This window comes from Juglans regia, chromosome 13, assembly GCF_001411555.2.
Source record: "Juglans regia cultivar Chandler chromosome 13, Walnut 2.0, whole genome shotgun sequence".
Taxonomy (NCBI): Eukaryota; Viridiplantae; Streptophyta; class Magnoliopsida; order Fagales; family Juglandaceae; genus Juglans; species Juglans regia.
Window position 1 is genome coordinate 3,525,684 of NC_049913.1, and position 27,142 is coordinate 3,552,825.

Genomic DNA, 27,142 nt, shown 5'->3' on the forward strand with positions numbered 1-27,142 from the left:
GTCAAAATAAAATCAAACATAAGTGAAAAAGTTATATATTTTTCAACAGTGAAAAACATTAGTATTAAAAAAATTTACTTCTCTCGCAGCTTCAAGTTATAACGAATAAATACTAAGTCATTCAAACGTTTATGCACCAATCTATTTCTCTTATTCGAATGAATAAAATCAAATGTGCTCCTGTTTCTCTCACATCCAGTTGCACTATAACATTGACTTACTACTCAAATAACAAACCTTTGAAGTGTTAGAACCTCGCAACCAAATTGGGTCCACCTTGCAACTATAACAATAATGCAATTATAAATTATTAATTAAATGCAAGTAAAAATAAAATAAGATAAAATTTAAAGTACAAAGTCACACTATTTAACAAGTGATATTGATGAATGATAATACTTGGATTAATCTTATCACGCTGACGAATTGCTAAAGAATGTCCAAACTCACCTACTGCATTCTTGTATAAGTCAAGTTCTGCAATGATTTTGTCTTGATTATCGGGATCAAGTTTCATCTTCATAACACAGCTGTTGAAGCCTCTTACAACATCATTTTTATTTTTAAAGTTGGAGCTATAGTAAATTCCAGGGTTAAGAAAACAACCTGCCTCATGTAATGTACTGTGAAACTGCTTATCTCATCTAGAATCAATGATCCTGGTGAATGAATTGAATACACTAACTTTGTTATTGCATCTTGCTTTTATGTTCCCTTTGGAATTTTCCATTGCATCATACAAGTATCTCATTGCATGCTTCTCATGCCTGTCAACAAGTCGTAGAACAAGAACTAAAGGCTCACTAACTTTAACAATAAATTGACATTGAGCTCAAAACTCTTTATCTTCTAAAACAATCATATCTATCTACTTCCCTATGTTGCTCTTAGAATGATTTGATGCAATCCATTTATTACAAGTAAATATTTGTCTGAGTTCTTTTTTAAACAAGAGCAAGCATTGAATACTTAAAAAATTTATCGCAAACCTTGTAATTGCAGGACGACACAAATCATGACGTTTGGTGAAGTCTTTTCTCATCAATGCCAAAACCCAATCATGGTTATAGATGAACTTTGTTATATTTTGTGTCTTTTTTTATAGGATCATCAATAAGGAGAAAATTTCTTAGATCAGAAAAATTCTCCAACATGGAGACTAGTAGAAAGAGCCATACTTCTGCTATAACTTTTTTCTTGCAGGTTTATAACTTGCATCATTGTCCGTTATGAACTGTACAAGATTCTCAGTCCCAATTTCTTGAACAACCTCATCAAAGATATTAAACAATGTTTCAGCATTTTTTCTAAAGCCATATGTATCAACAGATTTCAAGAACATTGTACCTTTCGGACAATAAACTAGAAAGTTGATTATTGATTGTTGCTTCTGGTTTGTCCAACCATCTGTTATTAGTGAACAACCGGTCTCATTCCAAACGTTCTTAATTTGTTGCAAATAATTTTGAACCTCATTCACAACCATCTTTAACAAATTTCCTTTCAACTCATATAAAGAAGGGCCCTTGAATCCTGGCCTGATGATAATCATGGCATCGATAGCTGGTTGATAAAAGTTGGATTGAGTCGCATTGAAAGACAGATTAGCATCATCTCAATTGAACACATTGAACTCTTAATTGAAGGTTGGGCCCTAGGAGTTGTTCTTGAAGCAAAAAATCTACTCAATCCCCCCACTGACTTTCCAGTTCCAGATTCTTTCGGCTTCTCCCTACCTTTTGAAAGTTGAGACTGTCCTTCCATACTATTACTATCATCAATATCATCAGATGTTAAATCTATATCGCTTCCAATCTTTGACCTTATTTTTCTTTTCTTCTCTTTGTTTTTTTTCATTTCATCAAGCAACTTCTTCATTTGCCATTTTACATCTTCAGATATCTTTTTACATGCTTCTATATTGCCTGGAATCTCAGCTAGATGATGCTTCAGTCGAGTGATCCTGCCACCTCTAGTTGATTTATTACAATATAAACCAATGTTTTGAATACCGTACCGGTCAAGGCACTGAAACGAAATATTTCGGTACCGGTATCGTTTCGGGATAGCGTTTCGGGATAACGTTTCGGAATAGTCGATATATAAATAAATTATATATATAAATATATATAAAAATTATATTTCAAAATAATAGTCTATATATAAATAAATTATATATAAATACATATATATAAAAATTATAAATAGTCTAGTCAATTAGGGGTTAAAAAATAAGTTTGTAGTTTGAAAAAACGAAAAAAAAAAAAAAAAACGCAGGCCGAAATATAGGCCGGTACAGGCCGAAATTTAGTCCGGTATGGCCGGTACGGAACATATATAGTACCTGTACCGGCCGAAACGAAAAATTTCGGCCGTACCAGCTGGTACGGTACGAAATTTAAAACACTGATATAAACATTTAGTATTATTTCTTGCTACTGGCACTACACGTGCATAGGCCCATGCTGGATCTTCTGATCTTACAAGATCAAGTCTTGAAGTTGAAGTCATACCACTGGTTGATTGACAATTAGACATTTTTAACTACTAAAGTATAAAAAATTAACACTTATAAGTAAGCAAAATTAAAAAAAGTCAAAAGAAGTAAGAAACTTAGAAAGATGAACAACAACATTCAACATTTGAACTAAAATAATTAAAAGCTAATTAAAAGAGAAATGAACAACTAATTAAAAGCTAATGAACCCCCTTCCTCATTTCAACATAGCTCATGAGTTGTTCCTAAAATAATTAGGAAGGTAGACCAAAATATGGGAGTTGCTGTTGGACCAAAGAATCCTAAATGAAATTCAAAAACAACAATACCCAAATAACAAAATAAAGCATTAGACTTTAGACTCTTAGAGTAACAAAATGTTTCAGAATATAAAGAATTTGAACTATTATGCAATTGAGTTCTATCAAGAACTAGTCTAAGCAACAACCAGGTTTAACTTTATAATTCCCAATTATGAGTAACACTTAGCTGTAATGATAAGTTGAATGCAATAAACATATCTGAAAAATAAATAAATTAGACAAGCTGTATAGTGCATACTTTTAGCTTACCTACAATGTCTTTACCTATGGCTTCTACAAAAAATATATATGATATACTAAATTTATATTTTAGATTTAGATACACATGAGGAACACGTATTACAAAATTTTCCTTCTCTAACAACCGGATATTTAGACCACAAAATAGAGCCTACGAAAATGCTCTGGAAGAAACAAACATACAAAAAAGGAAAAAAGACTAAAGAGAGAGCTTGCGAATAAAAAATTCTATATCAAATTACCAATCATAAATATTCAACACAGACTACATAATACATATCAATATCATACCATTACAGAGTCACAGACAGTAGAAAATGGACTGGACAACACTATTATTTGACACGTGACTCTTGGGGTATTAAATTTAATTTGAAGGATATGTCCTCTATTAAATATAATATTTTTTAATATTTTAAGAAAAACAGACAGATTGGATAAATCTCAATATTTTAAAACTTGGTATTTACTATTTTTTGGTGAGTAAAATAATTTCATTAAAGTTTTTTTTTTTTAAATGCATTGGGAGAAAATGACAATCCTTGACAATCACGGATCACCTCAAAACAAACAAACGCTATAAAAATATAATCTAAAAAATCTTTATGATTAACGAAAAAATCAAATTAATAAAAAAATTACTTAAATATCATACCGTCGACAGAGACTACGGCAGACGTGTTAGGGACCTCGGTCAAGTCCCTAAACACTATGATCTCCACATCTAAGTTCTTGTGATATGACCGAATGCCCGTTCCTCTCTTGCTTGATTCTCGAACAATGATAGCAAAGATGACAACTTTGTTAAGGTAAGGTTATGTGTTTATGCTTGAATTGGTGTATGGAATGATGGAAAAGATGATGAAGTATATGGACTCCAATGGGTGAAAGAGGCACACGGCAATGGTAGGGCCTCTTAGGGTTTAGGATTAGGGTTGGATGATGATTTAGGGTTTTGGAATTAGGTTTAGGATGGTGGGCGGCTAGGGTTGGACGACTACAAAGGGATAAGGCTTGATTGGATAATTAAGAGATTTAAGGAAGATTTCCTAAAATCTTAGATCCCAATTTGGTAAGTGTATGGCCGGCTATAGGGAATGATATGGAGTAATTAGGGTTCCTAAAATGTAGGAATACTAATATGGAAAGTGTGAGTGGCGGCTAGGGCAAAACAAATAAGGCAAGTGGTAGCCGGGCCACCTGCCTCGGCCATGCAGCGCGCACACATGGACCATTGCTCAGACCAGCAGCAGGCCTTGTATGGCACCATGCCATGCCCACCAGCAGGCCCATGCATGGCCTAAGCTGGTGGCCTGGGCGTTGAAGTTGCAAGGTATGGGTTGGAGCTATGCGCTGGATGGCATGCCTGGTGGGCATGCCACTAGCCTTGCTTGCAAGGCACGGGCTGGAGCCGTACGCTGGATGGCATGCCACTAACCTCGCTAGTGTGCGGCAGGTGGGTTGGGGCATGAATGCTATGCAGCGCGGGGGCGTGCGCATGAGTGCTGAGCGGCCCATGGGTGTGCGCATGGCCTTGCGGCACCTGGGCGAGCGCAGGGCCACGCGGCGCAAGGGAATGCGTAGGGGCATGTGCATGCAAGGGTCACTAACCTCGCTGGCCCACATGCTGGGCGCCCTGTGCGTGTCAATGCTCGGGCCAAGGCATGCATGCATGCTGGGCGCCCCGTGCGTGTCACTGCACTGGCCAAGACATGCTTGTGGGCTGGCCAAGGGGCATGTCCCCACCATGACTAAGGCATGTGCGGCATCTCTAGATGCAACTTTACGTGGGGGTCTAACAGGACGGCAACTTGCGACTAGACGATCGATGCAAGCTGACGGAGGGGTGAAATTTCGGAGGCCTGGGACTCGGGTGCCGCTGCCGGCTGAAATCGATTCGGGAAACAAAAAAGTAAAACCCTAAGTTATATATGTTAGCGTGAAAGTCCGAAATAGCCCCTAAATGTTTATTGAAATTTTGAAAATGCCATCCAAACAATCTGCAGAATGTGTATCAGGCAAAATATGTGTTTCGGCCGAGAAAGCAAATACCGGCTGGTACACCCGATATTTGGGGCGGTACGAAACAAATGTATTACTGTACTGGACCAGTGGCCGGTACGACATATACCGGCCGGTACGGTACGATATCAAAAACACTGGTTGTAAGTTCTAGGGCTGTCTTATAAGTTTGTAACTTGTAGTTATTGAGCTTCCTCAACGGCAAGATCCAAGGGCTAGCATTTGACAAATAAAAGTAATGGGTAAGCAAGTAGCAACTTAGCGTAGGAAAAAAAATTTGGAAGAAAAAGTAAAGGGTTCGGGGTTAGTGGCTGACATGTAACATGTTCACGTGTAACAGTATATTTTATCTAACATTGTTACTCATAATATAATATTATAGTTATATATTGTATATTTTCTACAAACTTAGTACGCTAATGTTAATACCCTGCAATCTTAAATTTGAATAACATAATATTATTATTTATGCTTATATTTATAATGTATATGTAAGAATTAATACTGACTAACTTATCAAAAAAAAAAAAATACTAGACTATTAGTATGAGCTTAATAATTATTAACAATGCATATGGATACTAAATATGAATACTACTTATATAAAATAATAAGATACTAGTAATAGTACTTGATAAGTGATAACTATGGGTAAGAATAAATACTTTTGTACCAATATTGTCTATATGTAAGCATAAATTTTTGTATGACATTTGATAAGTTATAGTTAATATTGTGTATATATATATACACATATATCATACGTATATAACATATGTATTCATCATAAATTCTATATGATATATATAGTATATGTAGTGGGCTATATACATAATACATGTATAATAATATACGAGTCGAGTTTTATATGAGTTCGTTTACATTAAACGAGTTGGGCAAGCTTCATACGAGTTTGTATCATTTAATAATTGAGTCAATTCATAGTTCGCGAATGGCCCGTTTAGTAATTGACTTGAATTGAATTCGAGCTTAATCGAGTTCAATTCGATCTGCCTATTGTGTAGCCTTGTTCACTTACAGCCCTAGTTGGAGAGGGCTTCGAGGTAAACCCCATATTGTTGCCGTGTGGAATATGATTCATGTATGCCTTATGTGGTGCATTTAGTTGAAAGGAATGGCCGGAGTTTTGAAGGCTGGGAACACTCTCCGGAAGAACTTAGATTTTTATTTTTACATGCTTTATTTCTATGGGCTTCCACTTTTGTTCTCAACAGGGGTAGTTTTCATGGCTTCCTTGTATCCATTTCTGGTTTACAACTTGTAATTAGGCATTATGTTATGCATACTTCCCTGTGTACTTAAAATATGCCTAGTTACGTGATTCAATAAAACTTTATTCCTTTTAGCTAGTCGTGCTTACCAGAAGCCTTAAGTTACTTAGAGGTAACTAATATTTGTCATTCACAAGAGCCTATACTTTAGGAAGTTTTTTGATGACATGGAACCTCACCAAGCGACCCCTCCGACATACCCATGGAGAATAAATCTTGGATACATAATCCCACCCACCAAAACCGTGTATCAGGTAATCCAAGCTAACTCCTAGTGTGGAATTGAACTCAAGATGTCTAAGTCTAGAGCTCATCCTAACCCCGCTCTTAACCACCAGGCTGCACCCTAACAAGTAAAATATACTTTAGGAACTTAATGCCACATGGAAAAATTCTACAGAGGAGAGGTAGCTAGAATTTCTCATTTTCAAGAGCCTATACCATTGGAACTTAATCCCATTAATGGGATATTGTTCCTCTTCCAACCAGTAATAGAAACTTGAGTTTGGCCAAGCAAATCTTGAGCTGCTTGTCGAATAATCTTGTTTATTCACAGCCCTTATCCGATCCTCTGCAATATCTCAAACATTTCAGCATTTGTATCACCCAGAAGAAGTGCAATATATTTCATTCAGTTACAGTTTCTATATATCCAATATTTTCAGACTTTTTTCAAGCATTCTCTGTTGCAGGCTACAATGTTGATTTGCTTGCTAGAAAACACCCAATAATGTCTTGTGGGTTGAAAAGGCATAATTCAGGAAACAAATGCAAGACAACTTACTAGCATAAGAGTCCAATCTTTAGATTTTCATTCAAATGGCATGGAAACAACAGGCTTGGCACTCACTCAATGTCTTTGTATTCTCTCGATGGGTTATAGATACACTTCTACATCTCATTCAACGGCCTATTTTCCTTATTTTGTTATAAACTCCTTTCTTTGTACTAGTTTTTACATAAGCTCCTAGGCATCTAATCAAGCGTCTAGTAAACCTGGTTGATTAAGATAAATTTAACACAACGTCCCAGGCTTGGACATAATTATTAATAACTCCAACTTGCTAGGCCATGTAGATAGATTATTAATAACATTGCAAATTCTGATCCCTTGTACTCTATGCAGGACTACAATGAAGATGGAAAACTTTCCTTCTCTGAATTTTCTGACTTAATTAATGCTTTTGGCAATCAACTAGCTGCTGACAAGGTTTGGACTTGATTATTTATTTTCGTATTTTAATCCTATGTTATATTATCTCTATAAATTGGGATGCAGAATGCTGATTTTAGAGCAATATATTTTTTATGGTTTTCTGTAGTGACAACCTTGTATTGTTCTTGTATGAGGCCAGAAAAGGAACTATTGGCCTCTGATAATACTAATTCTCATCCAGAAGTTCTGAATTGATACTTTTTGGGTTAATAGACTTGGGTTGTTTTTTCCCCTCCAAGTCCTCAAAGTCAAATTGCTACCTTATAATCTTTGTTTCTTAAAATATTACTTCTAAAAAAACTTTGTTTTGTAAAATCTTATCCATCTTACTAATATATTTTTTGGCTCACTAGAAAGAGGAGCTCTTTAAAGTGGCTGACAAGAATGGTGACGATGCTGTCAGCATGGATGAGTTGGCTGCCCTTCTTGCTATTCAACAAGAAAAGTAATGACTCATTTATAGGCAATAAGATTAAAACATAACCTTTTTACTTTTTTCCCTTCGATACCTATAGCTTTCATCTCTTTGTATATATGTCATTTCTCAGGGGGCTATGTGAGGTAATTTGGTTATTGTTCATGATTTTCTCTACAAAAATGATCATTTCTCAGAAATACAATACCATGACTATCTTCTCTCTCCCTCTCTTTTTATTCTTCTTTTATAACACGGACTAGGATTCCATCTTAACCATTGGTGGGGTTAGCATTGCTATCTCTCTTTTGGTTTTTGTCACTTTCTGTTCAGATGTTGTTACCATTACAGCTCATGCATCTTGTTTATTGTTTCAAAATACCCCGTGTATTATTGACATTTTTACATTGTCCTCATCAAGCCCAATTTCTTAGTTATCTAGAGTATTGGATCTTCTAAAGTTTTGATACAACTACAGAGGCCTATTTTTCAGCCGTGTGCATATGTATGAAGCATGCAGAATTCTTAAGTTCACAACTTCCAGTTATTAGTCATAGATTCTGAATTTTGTATTCCATTTTCTTGCATTTCAGGGAACCACTAATGACTTGTTGTCCTGTTTGTGGTGAGATTTTTGGAGTTTCCGATAAGCTGAACACTATGGTTCATTTGGCTCTCTGTTTCGATGAAGGAACTGGGAACCAGGTCATGACTGGTGGTTTTTTGACTGAAAAGCAGGCTTCATACGGGTGAGAACCTTGTTATATACTGCTTTATCTAGCAGGGCATTGTCAATGTTGACCGTGTAATGTTGATTTTCAATACCCGAGAGTCAGGGGGAAGGAGGGAGGGGAAACTTTGTCAATGTTGACCTTATGAAATGTCTAATCATGCTTTATTTTGGTATGATGCCATGATTATGACTGGCAAGGTTGAATTAAAAAAATCAATTTATTTCTTTGTAGGTGGATGTTTAAACTAAGTGAATGGGCTCATTTTTCGTCATATGACATTGGCTTAAACTCTGGATCAAGCGCTTCCCATATTCTGGTATGCTTTCTCTTATAGTCTTGGCTTTTCTCTGTGGAGTCTATTAATGTTTAGGGTGTGCTTATTTCATAGGGTTAAATTGGTTTTTCATACCTGTGTTGCGAGATGAAATTTCTCGTGGCAACGTTGTCTTATCTCCCCCCTTATTTTATGAACCCCCATCTCCACTAGGAAGAAAGATAATGAAACAAATATTTTCTACTAATTACTTTGCTTGTCTTATCTGTTAACTTGGTTATTGCATATGCTAGAAATTCACAGGGAAGAAAGAGATTGATTTAGAAGAGAGTGTATGTTTAGAAGAGATCTCTTGGAGGAATCACTTTAGAAGAGTGTATGTTTATAAAAGAACCGGGGTGTGGTTTTTTTGGACCAGACTGGACTGAAACCAACCGAATCACTTACATATAAACTTTTTAAATATTTTTTTATATATTTAATATATTATTTTATATAGTAGTTGTACAAGTTAATTATGTAATTTTCTCTAACCTATCACATTGACCATATAAAATGTAAAATAATATGTGTTATCAATTGACTAGAACTTAATAATTTTCAAGAGTGTTTTCTCTCTCCTAAAATTTTCTCTCCGTACACTTTTTTCTTTTCTTGGTTTTCTTGTGTTTTTGCTTTTGGTATTGGGTAGTCAATGGTGGTAGTTTCCTTGTGGTGATTAGCATGTAGTCCAGTAGGGTGTTAAGTTCAGACTGGTGATTATCGTGTTAGTGTATTGGTTGGTGACGATGGGTATGTGCACATAGGTCTTCATTGAACAGAAGTTATTTGTGTTTAGAAGGGAGAATGCTAGGTGGTGGAGAATCATTGAGAATAGTTGGCGTGTGGTGAAATACATTTCCTTAGAGCATGAAGCTTTGGGGTGGCTGGGCTTGATAGTGAGGGAGTGTGCTGCGTCTTTGGGCTCCCCAGAGTTTCTTAGAACTCGCAGAACTGGAAATGCAATATTAATGATGCAGAGGGGTTGCAACAACAATGGAAGGTACTTCTCCATTTCAGAATTTGGGCATGAAAAGAGGAGAGGTATGCTTGTGGTTCCAAAAGGTAGGAAGGGTGAGGGGTGGAGGAAATTTGGAGATATTTGAAGGAGTTCATGGCTCATCCCTTTGTTTCGAGTGTGAGAAACAGAGTGAAGGCACTCCCATGGTCATCGCAGGCAGACAAGCCGAAGGTATCCAGGGGAGAAGGTGGTGCTCCTTCGTTCATGGTGGATGCCTCAAGATCGTACAACAAGGTCATTCAAGTGCAGAAAGTACAGCAGCAAGAAGTGAGTGGAGCGGTGCCTATTGTGCCTGAGGTCGTGCAGAGGCAGTGAGACAGATGAAGAATATTTGTTAAGGGTTCTGAGTAATATGGAGATAAAAGTAGGGTTATTATTGGAAGAATTAGTTGAACTTAAACGTTGCGTTAAGGGTAAGGAAGTGAAGGAGTCGGGCTAGGCTTTGGGTTCCAATTATTTGGGCCAGGCTTCGGATCAGGGGGAGTTGGGTTTAAGGGAAGGGAGTGTGGGCCAGGCTGGGATGCAGGCTGGGCTGGAGAGATATGGGCCGGGCCAGGCTGCGGGCCCAAAGAAGGCTTGGAAGGTGTTTCGGACTCCTCCCGATATTTTGAGGCAGAGCCTGGTTCACCCTCCTGCGACGCTGGTAGTTGTCGTAATGGCTCCCTTACCGGCACAGAAAGCTCCGATGGCCATCGACGAGCATCATGGCGTGCCGGATCAGTCACCTCGAGGGGAGGTTATCAAGGAGGGTGAGATGCCGGTTCAGCATGGGCCTTTAAACACCACTTTTTCGTCGTCGGCTTGTGGGTTGCCGGTGGAAGAGGTACAAAACCTACCATGTGTGGTGCACGGAGGCACAAAAGCGTTACATGTGCAATCCTACTCGTCGGAGCATGGGTTCTCCCTATTGAGGGCTTCGATAGAGAAGCCGATTAGTAAGAAGCCTCTGAGTTTGGTTTTTCCGCTGCCGGCTCGTGGGTTGGTGTTAGAGGATACTCAGAAATAGCCGTGTGTGGTGGATGAAGGCACAACAGTGTCTCCTGTGCATCCTGTTACGTCGGATTAGGGGTTATTTTTGGAGAGGGGTGTTTTTGAGGGGAATGTAGTGGAACTCAGTGGTGATTTGGAAGTTTTCAGTGTTATTGAAAATGTAGCGGAACCCAGTGTTGAATCAGAAGCTGTATGTGGCTCAGAATTGGCATTATTTGCTTCTGCCAGTAATGCTGAGTACGGGCGAAGGGAGTATGGGCTGGGATGCAGGCTGGGCTGGCGAGATACAGGCCGGGCCAGGCCGCAGGCCCAAAGAAGTTATGGAAGGTGTTTCGGACTCCTCTCTATATTTTGAGGCAGAGCCTGGTTCACCCTCCCGCGACGCCGGTAGTTGCCGTAATGGCTCCCTGATCGGCACAAAAAGCTTCGACGGCTGTCGACGAGCATCATGGCGTGCCGGGTCAGTCACCTCGACGGGAGGTTATCAAGGAGGGTGAGATGTCGGTTCAACATGGGCCTTTAAACACCACTTTTTCGTCGTCGGCTTGTGGGTTGCCGGTGGAGGAGGTACATAACCTACCGTGTGTGGTGCACGGAGGCACAAAAGCGTTACCTGTGCAATCCTACTCGTCGGAGCATGGGTTCTCCCTATTGAGGGCTCCGATAGAGAAGCCGATTAGTAAGAAGCCTCTGAGTTTGGTTTTTCCGCTGCTGGCTCGTGGGTTGGTGTTGGAGGATGCTCAGAAACAGCCGTGTGGTGGATGAAGGCACAACAGTATCTCTAATGCATCCTGTTACGTCGGATTAGGGGTTATTTTTGGAGAGGGGTGTTTCTGAGGGGAATGTAGTGGAACTCAGTGGTGATTTGGAAGTTTTCAGTGTTATTGAAAATGTAGCAGAACCCAGTGTTGAATCAGAAGCTGTATGTGGCTCGGAATTGACATTATTTGCTTCTGCCAGTAATGCTGAGGAGGGGGCCATTCTAACACCCTTGTGTACACTCCCGCTCAAATCTAATTATGGGAGTTCTTCGTCAAATTGGGTTTTCAAGAAAGTGGAGGAAATTCAGGAGGTCATTGGGATTTCGTTTGGAGGGTATGAAGAACAATTTAAGGCTCTTCTCGTAGCACTTGAGGCTAGTCATTCAAAATCTGCCTCGAAGCGGGATAGGGAGCTTAAAAAGCTAACTTGCCGCATTAATTATGGTGTGAAAGAAGGGAGTGGTGGAAGGGATAGATCGAGGGGGAGGGGTAACATAGTTTTTTATGAAGCCTAAGATTTTATCATGGAATGTACGGGGGCTTAATGATCGCAATAAACGCCTTCGTATCAAAGCATTATTGCAGTTGTGGAAGGGTGATGTGGTGTGTTTTCAAGAAACAAAGAAGAGTTTCATTGACAGAAAATTTGTGCGAAGTTTATGGGGGTGTTCATATGTGGGTTGGACCTATTTGGCCTTATTGGGAGCCTCATGTGGAGTTTTGCTTATGTGGGATAAAAGAGTGGTTGAGTCGGTTGAGGAATGTGTCGGAGAGCTTTCGGTTGCGTCTTTATTTAAAAATGTGGTTGATGGATGGGAATGGGCATTCGCAGGTTCCTACGGTCCTAACGTGGATCGGGATAGGATAAGGTTGTGGGAGGAGTTGGTGGGTGTATGTTCCTTATGGGATGTGTCGTGGTGCATGGAGGATGATTTTAACACTATCCGGTTCCCTAGTGAGCGTTCAGGGCACTGTCGACATTTTATGGCCATGGAAGAATTCAGCGAGTTCATATTTGATCTGGATTTCATGGATCTCCCTCTGGTAGGGGGTGAATTCACTTGGTCAAATGGGCGGGTTTGGTCGAGATTGGATAGATTCTTAGTCTCTCCTTCGTGGGAAGCTAAATATCCGGAAGTAAGTCAAAGAAGACTAGCTCGAGTCAGTTCAGATCACTATCCTATCCTTTTGGGTTGTGGGGGTATTCACAGGGGCGAGAGTATTTCAAGTTTGAAAATATGTGGCTAATAGCAGATGGGTTTGTACAGATGGTTAGTGGTTGGTGGTCTTCATATAAGTTTTCTGGTACTCCAAGTTACATTCTTGCAAGTACGCTGAAGGCATTGAAAAAAGATTTGAAGAAGTGGAATTTGGAGGTGTTTGGTCATATTGACAACCATAAGACTACACTGTTGGAGGAACTACAAGAACTTGAGAATAAGGAGCTTTTGGGTGATAATTCGGAGGAGGTGTTATTGAGGAAGGGATTGGTTATGGAAAATTTGGAGAGGGTTTTGTTATCAGAGGAGATTACATGGTGTAAACAATCCAGGGCACTTTGGTTGAAAGAAGGCGATAGGTGTATGAAGTTCTTTCACAAAGTGGCTAATTCACACAGGCGTAACAATGCCATCGAGTCACTTCAATCAGGCCCTTAGGTGATATCTTCTCCTTTTGAGCTAGAAAATCACATAGTACAGTACTATGAGTCTCTTCTCTCAGAATCGGTTACTTGGAGGCCAAAGCTTGATGCTTTGCATTTTGAGGCAATTGATTCGCAGAGCGTGAGTGTGTTGGAGAGACCTTTTGCTGAAGAAGAGATCTACAAGGTCATATTTGGCATGGCAAAGGATAAAGCGCTGGGGCCGGATGGCTTTTCAATGGGGTTCTTTCAAACTTGTTGGGATATTGTAAAAGGTGATGTTATCCAGGTGTTTAGCGAATTTCATTCTGTCCAGAAATTTGAAAAGTCCATTAATACGACCTTTTTTGCCCTTATTCCTAAGAAACCCAAGGTTTCAACCATTGAAGACTTTCGGCCTATAAGTCTGGTTAGTAGCTTTTATAAGATAATCTCGAAGGTTCTTGCTAATTGGCTTAGTCCGGTGCTAGAACATATTATTTCCAAGTCTCAGAACGCATTTATCCGGGGGAGACAAATTCTTGACTCAGTACTTATTGCAAATGAGTGCTTGGATTACAGACTACGGGAGGGAGGTTCAGGTGTTTTATGCAAGCTTGACATGGAAAAGGCCTATGATCATGTGAATTGGGAATTCCTTTTATACGTGCTTGAGAGATGTGGTTTTGGGGATAGCTGGATTGCATGGATGCACCATTGTATTTCAACTGCCCGGTTCTCAGTTTTGGTTAATGGTACACTTGTTGGTTTTTTTGCTAGTTCGAGGGGACTGCAGCAGGGAGATCCTTTATCTCCTCTATTATTTGTCGTAGTTATGGAGGCTTTGAGTAGGATGGTGCATGCTGCAGTTGGGGGAGGGTTCTTAACGGGTTTTCAGGTGGTCAATGGTGATGGGGGTACTATTGTCATATCACATCTTCTTTTTGCAGATGATACGTTAGTTTTTTGTGAAGCAAAGAGTAGCCAGATCCAAACTTTAAGAGCATTGCTACTTTGCTTTGAGGCAGTGTCGGGGTTTAAGGTGAATCTAGGCAAGTCTGAGATGGTTCCTATGGGTGTGGTTTCTAATATTCTCAGGCTAGCTAGCCTCTTGGATTGTAAAGTGTCCTATTTTCCAATGAAATATTTGGGTCTCCCGCTGGGAGCAACTTTCAAGAATAGAGCTATATGGGATGGGGTAGTGGAGAAGATAGAGAAAAGGCTGGCTGGCTGGAAACGGGTGTATTTATCAAAGGGGGCCGTCTCAGTTTTATCAAGACTACTCTCACTAATCTCTCCACTTATTTCTTATCTTTGTTTCCTATGCCTGTAAGAGTGGTGAACAAAGTGGAGAAACTCTTTAGGGTGTTCCTATGAGGAGGAATGGGGGAGGAGAAGAAATTTCATTTGGTTAGATGGAAGACTGTATGTGTCTCAGCTGTGAACAAAGGGTTGGGTGTATGTAACTTGAGAATTTTCAACAAAGCTATATTGGGAAAATGGCTATGGAGATATCATTTGGAGGGGGGATCAGTGTGGAGGGATACTATTGACGCTAGACATAGTGTCGCTTGGGGTGGTTGGTGCTCTAAGGAAGTAAGTGGGGGCTATGGGGTGGGTTTATGGAAGTATATAAGGAAGGGGTGGCCATGTTTTGTAAATCAAGTTCGCTTTGTAGTTGGTGAGGGCAGTTGTATAAGATTTTGGCGGGATGTGTGGTGTGGTGTCCAGGCTTTGGAAAGGGTTTTTCCGGCCTTATACCGTATTGCAACTAGTAGAGAAGTTTCAGTGATTGAAGTGCATATATTCTCTCATGGTGCGCATATGTGGAATATCCTTTTTAATAGGGATTTCCATGATTGAGAATTACCTATTGTTTCATAATTTTTCAGTTTATTATATTCCATAGAGATCCCATTGACACAGCGAGATAGTTTGAAGTGGAGGTCTAATAATCACAAGTCATGTACAGTTAAGGCGTATTATATCATCTTGACAACACAACTTGAGATTATTCCATTCCCTTGGAAGAATATCTGGAGGTCTCGTGTGCCCCCTAGAGTAGCTTTTTTCGTTTGGAGTGCAGCTCTTGGGAAAATATTGATCATGGACAACTTGAGGAAGAGAGGATGTATAGTATTGGATTGGTGCTATTTGTGTCAGAAGGATGGAGAATCTGTGGACCATCTATTACTACACTGTGAGGTAACAAAGGAGTTGTAGGATGAGATCTTTCTGAGGGTTGATATTGCCTGGGTTATGCCTATGAGGGTGGTGGATTTGTTGGGATGTTGGTCAAAGTTGCAAGGTTGCAAGCAAGTGGCAGCAGTGTAGAAGATGATTCCGTTGTGTATTATGTGGTGTATTTGGACAGAAAGGAACGTGCGTTGCTTTGAAGATAAGGAACGCACAAGGACTGAGTTGAAGAATTTTTTTCTTCACACTCTAATGTGTTGGTTTTCCACTATTGTATTACATGGGGACAATGTTTATGATTTCCTGTCTTTTATTTATCACTTTTAGAATGTATTTAGGGGTTCCTTTGTATACGTCCCGTGTACAAGGACTAGGCCTATTTCATTCATATATATAATATCTCTCTTTTTACAAATAAAAAAAATATATATATCATACAATAAATCATATGATGATATATGTTATTATATATAGATACATACTCTACTAAAGTACTAAGTTAGTAGCTATTAACATCATAAATATAATTATAATTAATTATTTTTTTAATGAGTTAGTTACATAATCCACATTAAAGAGCTCACTTAATTTTGATTTTACTAATTTAATTAATTAATTTTTATTAATTTATCTACCAAAAAATGAAAAGAGGAAAAAAATGTTCCTAGCTCATATGAATTGGACCGACCAGACCGATAGCTAATGGTCTAGTCCAGTCCTTAGTGGTAATCGATCCGGTCCAGTCCAAAAAAAAGGTGGACTAAAATTTTCGGTCCGTGACCCCGGACTGGATTGGATCGATTATACCCCTAGCTTTTATCAGAGTTCTTACCTTGTGTACTGTCTAGTGAATCAGTTTCCTAATTTTGTGAATCACAGGATTCCATTCTAGGATGTGTATATATGTACTGCATGCATAGGAAACAAAGGAAGAGGCATAAAAATGAAGTTTTGAATTAATAAAAATAAGGTTGTAACTATTTCAACTCATCCATGATAAAAATAGCCTTACAAATGAATTCTTAGGAGACGTTTGGATTTGAAGATGACTTGAGATGACTTGAGATGAGTTGAGATGGATTGTGAATAGTAATGAGATGAGTTGTGAATAGTAGTGAGATTTGTGAGTTAAAGTTGCTTAATAGTAATGAATAGTAGTGAGATGAGTTGAGATGAGCTGAGATGTATTGTGAATCCAAATATCTCCTTAATTTTAACGTATGGTAAGAAATCCAATAGAACCATAATATTTTCTTTTTACTTGTAAAAAAAACAAAGAAACCCAAATAGAACAACTTTTTTGATAAGTAAGATAAGTCTTATTGACAAGCATAACAAGGAAGTAAATGGGAGTATACATCAATGCTCCTAGTTAGAGAAATAGAAAAGAGCGGAAGTCCTGGAAACTTAAACTAGAGGGGCACAGAGTGGCTGACATCCAATGGGACAGTGGATTAATAACAAAAGGCTAGAATTCCTCAATAGTGGGTAAGTTGTAATATTTTGTTGTGTATCATAATTCTTTCAGCATCTACACTGTTGATATCATTTCATCACATCTCCATAATTCTGGACTCATAGTTTACATTTTCTTTTTTTATCAATTAATACTTTATTGCCTTTAGGTATTTGATAGGAAGACAAAGAGGCTTGTGGAAGAGTTAATTGATGGAAAGATTGTTTTGTCGATGAGAGCTATCTACCAGTCAAAATTTGGTCTTGGCCTAATTAACACAGGTATTGTGTGAAGCCTGTAAATGTCATAACGAAAATCAAGTTGTGGAATATGTATTAGGATTATCTGCACCTGCCTCCAGAACTCAATGAAACCGTACCTGGATTGTTGAGGATCCCTATGCTATTATCTGCCTGCTAGTTTGCTTTAGTTGCTCCCTAAATTCTATGAAATCGCTGCCATTAATCATCTAATTAACTCAACTAAGCTTTTATCTTAACTGCTTGGAGATGATAGTCTTTTTGTCTTGCAGATTTTTATCCCGTGCACTAGCATGACTTCTTCCTTTCAGATGCTGTCTGATCTAGTTGATGTTTCTAATCCTGTCCTTTTGCTACCTTTAATTTCTCAAAAAAAATAATTTATTGTTGTTCTTTCTAGTCTTGCCAGTCAAAATGCATGGCTTGTTATGTGGTTAAATCACTCTAGCATCTTTTTTTTTTGATAGCTTAAATCACTCTAGCATCTTACTACTATCTTTTGCATTCTTGTTTGATTCTTGGCTGATAGTGGGTACTTCTTTAATTATATGTGCATAACAAAATTATATCTGCTCAGACTATGACATAAATCCATTTTTGTAAATGCCTTTTGCTATTTCAAGAGCCAACAGAAAACCACAGTATATACACAATAGTTAATCTGTTGGCCTTGTACTTTATGTTTGATTGGGATTGGCCTCAATCAGAAGTAAGGCTAGTTCAGCCTTGTTTTACAATCTTCTTGTTCTTTCTGGTTTTTCTTGACATTTTCACCCTTTCTCGCATAAAAATATTTGTTGTTTGCAAATTTCCTTGAAGCGTCATTTGTTCACAGGGGCAAAGGAGCTCTTACAGAGGATCTCTGAAAAGCAGGGGAAGAAAATGAATTCTGCTGAATCTGCTAAAGATATACCGAAGTTTCTTGAGTTTTTTAAGGCATGATAATATCTATCACTCAATGAAATGTTATGATTCTTTCCTCTTTGGGAACACTACAATTTGGTTTTGACCGCATTAAGTTTATAATTGATGCAGCCACACTTGATTCAATAACACGAGCATCCATAGTGGAGGCTGTGCTTGGTGGGGATTCCTTATGGATGCTTAAGCTTTTAAAAATCAGAATTTACCTTTAGAGTGTTTGGTTACTGCTTCCTTTGTGGTTTTAAGGAAATGGCTTGTATGAACCATATATGAAAAGGGTGCCTTTCGCTCTTATTGATGAAATTTCTTATCCAAGAAAAAAAGCATGAAAAAGGAAATGACTCATTGTGGACTGAAGGCTTTAAGTGTTTTGCCTTAGCATGTATATCCTTAAACATTTTCTTTGATACATCCATATATCAAACTTGTCACTTGCCTAGATAAATTCATTGAGCTATGGCTTGCTTAGAAGTGATTGAATTTAACTACACACTTCTTATAAACGAAAGGATTTAACCATTATGTTGCAGGATCAAATAAATCGGGCTGAAATCAAACACCCTGTGGAGTATTTCAAGGTAGGTTTGGACTTCAAAACAAATGGACTTCGTTTTATTTTCACACAGTAAAAAAGCCTCTGCTTCTTTCTTCACCACTAATTGAATTATTTTAACCTTATTTTCACACTTGGATTTTGTGCTGATTTCTTTGGTGAGATGTATTAATGGATGATAGTTACGAATGTGTTGTAACTTTTGTCTCTTAGCTTTTCATCAATAAACATTGATACCAAGTTTCGTCTCTTCACCACTAATATCTGTGTTGGAACCTGTTACCAAGTTTTTAGAGGCAAAATAAGAGCTATTTATTTGTTCTGAGTTTTCAACAGTAACATAAGGCTGCTAGTAGTACTATTATGTTAAGCTTCTGTAAAAGGGTTTTGACATTTGAATCTTGGATATTTTAAAGTACGTGACTATGGTGCAGAATTTGTTCATGTGTTTAGTCCATTGGCATTCTGTTGATCGCATTCTACATGATCCATTTGGAGTCTTTTGAAGATTGCTTCTATTGTCTTTGTAGATGAAGTTTCCTTTGTGTTTATCTTATTTGTCAAGTTTCAATTATAGAGGATCAAGCGAGTTTGCCTCTGTTTTTTGTTTGTCATATAATAAAAGAATGCTGTTGTAAATACCCCATTCCTAGGCTAAAAAATGGAGCTCCTCCTCTTTGGTGAGATTTATGTCAACCTTTTCAAAGCAGAGTCTTGATTGTTTGTGTTGAGAAGTCTCACACGGCTTAGGAACAAACTCATTCTAGTCTTTATAAGGAGTTACTTCACTCCTCCTATGAGGCCTTTTATGGGGAGAAATGAGTGTTTCTATATGGTTTTAGAGACATGTTAACCTATGACCGATGATGGGCTCCTGCGACCTACCCACGATGATGGTACCGGAAATACCGGCCCACACGTGAGGGGGCATGTTGAGAAGTCTCATACGGCTTAGGAACAAACTCATCCTGGTCTTTATAAGGAGTTATCCTACTCCTCCTATGAGGCATTATATTGGGAGAAATAGGTGTTTCTATAGTCTGCAACTAAATTCAATTAGATTTGGATCAGTATTTTCTTGCCAGTTTTTTTCAATCCATGACTTGTTCTGCATCATCCCTTATTAACTGTATAAATCATTTTTTAAAACTGGAAACGGAATAAACTGGTGGAAAGAGAATAAGTCTTGATTTTCCCTCGGCTGCCATTGAAAGAGAATCAGCCTGTTTCTTTTTATCTAGCAGTTGAACGGTGATGTCATAATCCGTTTTTTTAGCAGCTTTGAAATTTCAGTCTGTTGACCAACATAAATTTTTGAACATTTCTTGTAGACTTTTAATGAGTTTTTCATAAGAGAGTTAAAGCCTGATGCAAGACCAATTGCCTGTGTCGGACGCGATGATGTTGCGATATGTGCGGCTGATAGTCGTTTAATGGCATTTAAATCTGCTGATGACAGTCTAAGATTTTGGATTAAGGTACTTACTACCACTTGGCATCGAAGATTTTTGCATCTAAAGGATTTATGAAGGTTATTGAGTATTTCTTGGTTCTCACATTTGGTAGCAGATATTGTAGTCCATTTTTAAAAGGTTGACAATTTCTAATATTGGCGACAAAGACCAGTTTTATTAGATATATAATTTTTTACCAACTTCATAATAGCTTAAATTTTGGAATAAGTGCTAATTTTTCATGTTATTAAAGTAGAACGTATAAAAAAATAGATATATCATATTTATAGAGTGGATGTTCTTCAGCTTGAACCTTATCTTTTCTCCAATTTGAACTTTTTCGGCAAATGGTAATTTGGTTATTGTGTTGGAGCTTAGCATTCTAGGTTGAAGCATTTGAGCTTCCTGATACAATGCAACACCCAGTATTATATCTAAAAATGAACAGTTAACGAAGGGTCACGTGAGGAGCCACCCAAAGTAATCATTTTCCAGTAAATTCAAATTATTGGGGATGGCTATAATTTATCAGAATAAAAAAGAAGCTTCCTGAATATTTAGGGCCTGTTTGGGTTGCGATAGTAGGCTTAAAAAAATGCTTAAATAGCCTTAAAATCACTTTAATAATAAAATCAAGTTGTTTGGTTGACACATTAAAGTACTTTTTAATATAAAAAAGCAAAAAAACTACATTCCAGGAAAAATCAAACACACTTTTACGGATATTGCGGAACGCAGTTACACTTTTAAAAAAATGTCAATGGGCAAAAATACCCATATAACTTTTACATAATTACAACTTTGCCCTTATCTTATGCATAATTGTATTACTATTTTATTTATGCATCGTTGAAGGAATTTTTTCATTATACTTACTGAAAATTCTATTAGATTACCTTCGTCCTTTTTTTATTATAAAATTTGATTTCTATCAAGGATATGGTCATGATCTTTAAAAAACGAAATGATCTTTTATGTCATTTCTACATCAAAAAACACTTTTTAAATTTGTTTCCAAACAAATGTAACATGTTTGAAACATATGGTTTTCAAACGGTTAATAACTTTTTAATAGTAACGCTTATTACTTGAGTTCTGCAACTACAAGCCTTAAGCTAAAAGCTAAATTACCCACCACAATTCAAACATGCACTTAAACTCAACATGTTTTGTCCGAAAAACTTGTTTGAATGAGAGAGAGAGTTCTGCCATCTGAGTATTGGAACTACACATTTCAATGAGGCTGTATCATTGTGCTTGCAATTTTCATAACTCATTAGGTTCCAGCATATAATCCAGACATCTAGCCACACTTCATCTCTCCCAGCTACTTGTTATATAAATCACCAAGGAAAGTCTGGATGTTGCTTCACTAATGTGTAACTTGCATTGAGGGAGCAGGAAAACTTGTTATATACGTCACCAAGAAACTGTAACTGTAACTTGTTTATGTTCTTCAAATTGCAATACTCCACGCACTTATTCTTAATATATTTCTTGTTTAATTTGATGTCTGGGTTAATATTAGGGTCGTAAGTTTTCAATTCAAGGCCTTTTGGGACAAGATGTATCTACCGGTTCTTTTATTGATGGAGCCTTAGTGATATTTCGTTTGGCACCCCAGGTATATCTCAAAATCTTTCCTTATTTACATTGTACTGTGAATGTTTCTTAAACTCAATCCAAATCAACTTTTAAACTTCAACACCTATCAATTGTTTCAGGATTATCATCGCTTTCATTTTCCAGTCTCTGGAACTGTTGAGCAATTTGTAAACATACCTGGATGCTTATATACGGTACATGGACAAATCTATACTATAAAAGCCACATTCTAATTGTATTTGTTTTCTTGTTTGTTGTCAGAAATCCTGGCTTACATTTCTTTTTACCCAGGTTAACCCCATTGCTGTGAATAGCAAGTATTGTAATGTCTTCACTGAGAACAAGCGAGTGGTATCAGTTATTTCAACCACGGATTTTGGAAAGGTTTGTCGATGCAATCATCTGTCTTTGAATTTTTTTAAATATTCTCTCATTTATGATGATAAAACCAAGTCCTACTTAAGTGTCTCCCTTGTATACGTCTTGTGTGCATGGGCCATGCCTATTGACTTCATCAATAAAGTAATGATAAAACCAAGTGACTCATCAGATATCATTTCTGGTCATGTTCTATGTTATTTAAGTTATTTCAACTGTAACATTGCCTTGCACATCACTTTCTTATGATCAGTTTCTGGCATTGTTTCTGCTCAATCTGGTTTCAAGTTTGACCACGCCCTAGTAATGTTGGTTTCATTTCCCTCAGAACTTGTTATGCTCAAGTTCTCAAAATTTGAATTGAACGTGATGAATTGGGTGGCTGCCAAGGCATTTCCCTGACACCCATGTTTGGTCACATTCTTCTGTCAATCTTATAGTTCATGGGTCTTCTCCCCTTTCATGTTCACCATTTTTTTGAGCTGTGTTTGCTTAGAGAAATAAGTTGTCACCTCTACTTCAGAAGGCAGCACTTAAGAAGTAATTTTGAAATTGAAGGCAACTGCAGAAGTGGCAGTTCAAGCTCCATGTAGAGTTAAAGAAACCGAACGGGTGGAAGGATCGGCTTGTGCTTTCTATATTTTCTATTACTTACAAAGAAATATAGTTATTGTTTATATAGGAGAGAAACGATCAGTTTATTCCTTGCAAATCCTGGAGAGATATATTAGAATATCAGTATCGAATTTTGGCTACAGGTGGCATTCGTTGCAATAGGAGCAACTATGGTTGGCAGCATCACTTTTTCAAAGAAGGAGGGCGACCATGTCAAGAAGGGAGACGAGGTTTATGATTCATAATTTGATCCTGTTTATTTATTATTTTTGCATTGGAGTGGTTTTCTGATTGGTATTTTATTGTCTTGTACAGTTCGGATATTTCTCATTTGGTGGAAGCACGGTTATTTGCGTTTTCGAGAAGGTTGGTAAAAGAATGCTTGAATTTTAATTTTAAAGTTTATAAGTGGTATAAGTTCTATTTACTTTCATTTTTATATCCTAAGAAGAACCAATGCAATTTTTTGAGACATTTGACATATTAGTCATTGATACTAACTTATCAAATAAAGTCATTGATACTGAGTTTTTCATTATTAGAACCATACTCAGGTTAGTACGTAAATGGGCAAAAAAAAAAAATATGCATGATGATCAGGTAGTACTCGTTTGTATACATGAACTTGATATGTATCTCAGTTTTAATTTTTCAGCATTTGACCGAAGTTTTTGCACTTGGTGTATTGTTCTCGGTTTACAAAAATGATATTAATTTTCAATTTTATTTGCACACATGATAAATATTTTCTCCAAAACTAATGATTTTGTTAAGTAAGCCAGATTGTAATTGGCTGAGTTTTCATAATTTTCTTGTTATCTTTTTCCTATTTTTCAATCAAGTGTCTCGAATATGTTCTGTGTACTTGGGCTATGCTTTTCGTGTTTCTAACAATAAAATTTTCTGCTACTAAAAAACAACACGGCTGTTCTGAGGAATTATATTATTGACTACATTTGTATTTGCAGAATCTTGTGCAAATTGCAATCATCTTCATATGTTCTCGCTGTGTTGCCAAAATCAGTATTATATGCCTCCCATATGTTATTATGATTTAGTTTTATAGAGCTATTAATATGTCTCATTTTCTTTATATGATACTTTCATATGTTAGTTTCCGGGGTTGAGTAATATGTTTTCTCTCCGTACACTTTGGGTTGTGTAGTCTGTTTCTGGTTTCTTCTCGCCGGAATCAGGTCCTTGTTGCCTTTCTTTTATTCTTTCTGTTGTTAGAGTTTGGAATGGGGTTCCTTAAGCATCTTTTAATAGAGACTAAGGACAGGTTTGGGGGGTGGGATGAGAATTTTGTGTTTTGTTTTGAAGTTTAAAATATTATGTTTTAATATTATTATTGTTTTGGGATTTGAAAAAGGTGTATTGGGATTTGAAAAAATTGAATTGTTTATTATATTTTGTATGGGGATTTAAAAAATGTGTAATGATGAGATGAGATGAGATGAGAATTTTGTGTTTTGTCTTATGTCCCAAACCTGCCCTAAGGTCTTTGTTCTGTCCATGGAAGGAGGGAACCAATGTCGTATCATAGAGAGGGGTAGGAAGGTCACCAAAGAGATAATCCTCAACCTGGCCAGTGCTCGTTGGTTGGCAAACACAGTAGAGGAATGTTTTCTCTCAGGGGGTAGGAAGGTTTTTTATAAGAACTATCTCTCGGTGCTAAAGCCTTGTTCATCCATAGGCACCTTAATGCATATGGGCATTTTTTGGAAGTCACAGATTATGGTGGTGGCACAGGTGGCCGAGGTCTCTTGGCGATCCAGGAAGGGGTGGAAGGTAAAGGGTGGAAGATTTTTTCGTTAGAGTTGATGAAAGCTTTGCCTAGGTTTGCTTCGACCAAGCAGGTCCCTACTTTGCCAAGGCTGGACAGAGAAAATGTTAAGGGGAAGGAGAAGGTGGGGCTGTCCTATGCAGAGGCTGTGTTGGGAGGGGTGGGGAGAAGTATGGTGGTGTCTGGAAATAACATAGCAGGGGTCCAATCACGCGTACATGCAGAGAAAGTTGACAAGTTTGTACCCGAAATGGAGAGTGGGTCACTGTCAAACGGCTGCACAGAGGAAAGCCACTTGCAAAAGGCTCTGTTTTATTTGAAAGAGGAGGTTACAGGGGTGAAGGAGGAATTAAAATCAGTTAGGAAGGAACTAAAATTCCTGACCTCCCTTTTTGATAAAGGGTGGGGGCTGGGCTTGGGCCTGGGCCAAGGCCAGGCCTCTATTGCTGGGCGGAAGTTTCTCAGGCCCGTTAGTGGTAAGAGTAAGGTGGGATTGGGCTGGAGAAGTCCAAACCGTATGGGATGGAAGAGAAAACAACCTGGGCCTTGTTTTGAGAAGGGCTCGACCTCTAGGCCCGTTTCTGAGGCCCCTCTCCCGGTCGAAATTGCTGAGCCTGTTGAGGGCTCATCCCTGGAGAGTGGACCGGCGCACTCGACTAGGCCCACGACGGTAACCCGTGCGACAGAGACTCCGGCGTCGGTTCCCCTCCCGACGGTAGCCTCTGCGACGGAGTCCCCTGCGACGGCAACTAATGAAAAGGAAGATCCGCAATCGCAGATCGGCTCGATGGCGCATGGGGAGCTCACGGGTGGGCCGTCATCCATGGAGGTGGTACAGACTTGGTCGCCGGCAGGGTCTGGCCTACCTCCCGAGTCTTTGGGGGTGAAGTCAGGTCCTCCGGCAGTGGCTCAGGACCATGCGAAGAAGCCAGGTCCTCCGACGGTGGCTCTGTCGTCGCCTTCGGCTCCTTCTGAGCTGGTTCCCCTCTCCATGGCAGCGAAGGTTGCTGCCCAGACGTTGGAACAAGTTGATTGTCGTTTGTTGGAGAAGGCAGAGGTTGTCGTTTCTGAGCAAGCTGGTTCTTTGGTGCTATTTGCGGCAAACAAGGAAGGGGAGGATGAACCTACTCCTCTCTACTCCTTTCATCCCAACGTGTCAGATTGGGTTATATAAATGGCGATAGACATTAAGCATATGGTAAGAATTTCTTACGGGGACTTTGAAGCTGAATTTTTGGCCCTTCTCACAACCGTTGAGGCTATGAATACTCAACCCAAATCTGATCGTTCCTTGGCTTCGGCCAAAAAGAGGGAAAGAGAACTCAAAAGACTATCATGGGAAATGAAAGAGGATGAGGGAGAGAAGAGCTCTCATCGAGAGCGGTGTAAGGGAAGGGGTAAAATGGTTGTCCCATGAAGCCAAAAATAGTATCATGGAATGTGAGGGGGCTGCATGATCCTAACAAGCGGCTCCAAGTCAGAAATTTTCTTCGTCAATGGAAGGGGGATATCATATGCTTACAAGAGACAAAGTTGGAAGATATTACAATACAAATAGTTTGTAGCCTATGGAGAGGACAACATGTCAGGTGGTCCTTCCTACCATCCAAAGGAGCTTCAAGGGGAGTTCTAATTATGTTTGACACAAGGGCAGTGGAAAGGGTGGAGGAATGTGTGGGTGATTTTTTGGTTGCATGTTCTTTTATTAATATAGAAGACGGATTTAAATGGGCTTTTGTTGGTGTGTATGGCCCAAATATTGACTCAGAGAGAAGATTTTTGTGGGAAGAACTTGCGGGAGTCCTAAGTTGGTGGGAGTTACCAAGTTGCATCGGGGGGGATTTCAATATATCTCGCTCCCCAAGTGAAAGGTCGGGTGTTTCTCATATTTCTTCAGCCATGAGAGATTTCTCTGATTTCATATCAGAACAAGAGCTCATGGACCTTCCACTATCAGGAGGCACGTTTACTTGGTCCAACAACTGTGATTGCCCATCTTGGTCGAGGATCGATAGATTCTTGTTAACTCCTGATTGGTAGTCGCACTTCCCCGATGTAGTCCAAAGAAGATTACCTCGTTTATGCTCTGATCACTTCCCCATCATTTTAGACTGTGGAGGCATCTAGGGGGTAGAAGGTATTTTAAATTTGAGCATATGTGGCTTAAAACTGATGGTTTTGTGGACAGGGTCAGACAATGGTGGATTTCTTACACTTTCCAAGGTTCTCCAAGCTTCATTTTGGCAAAAAAGTTGAAAGCACTGAAACAGGATCTGAAGCAATGGAATGAGCAAGTTTTTGGTAATGTGTCTCAACAGAGGCGCTCTCTTGTAGAGGAGTTACAGGGTTTGGAAGGTGAGGAGGAGGCCAGAACTCTTTCTGAACTTGAAAAAACTCGAAAGAATCAGCTAGTGGCTGATCTTGAAAGATTAACTTTGATGGAGAAGATTTCATGGAGACATAAATCAAG

The 27,142-nt window shown here is 38.6% G+C and overlaps 1 protein-coding gene across 1 annotated transcript in view; it reads left to right on the forward strand.

The window, feature by feature from the left end:
* The window catches only part of LOC109007076 (phosphatidylserine decarboxylase proenzyme 3-like), a 47,426-nt gene that overhangs the window by 12,556 nt on the left and 7,728 nt on the right, over positions 1-27,142 (forward strand). The window contains exons 8-20 of the mRNA XM_018986602.2: positions 7,501-7,584; positions 7,944-8,035; positions 8,599-8,754; positions 8,971-9,055; positions 17,267-17,378; positions 18,193-18,293; positions 18,812-18,859; positions 20,166-20,312; positions 21,817-21,912; positions 22,013-22,087; positions 22,185-22,277; positions 23,030-23,116; positions 23,202-23,252. Coding sequence (XP_018842147.2) covers positions 7,501-7,584; positions 7,944-8,035; positions 8,599-8,754; positions 8,971-9,055; positions 17,267-17,378; positions 18,193-18,293; positions 18,812-18,859; positions 20,166-20,312; positions 21,817-21,912; positions 22,013-22,087; positions 22,185-22,277; positions 23,030-23,116; positions 23,202-23,252 — 1,227 coding nt within the window. The remainder of the gene's footprint in view (positions 1-7,500; positions 7,585-7,943; positions 8,036-8,598; positions 8,755-8,970; positions 9,056-17,266; positions 17,379-18,192; positions 18,294-18,811; positions 18,860-20,165; positions 20,313-21,816; positions 21,913-22,012; positions 22,088-22,184; positions 22,278-23,029; positions 23,117-23,201; positions 23,253-27,142) is intronic.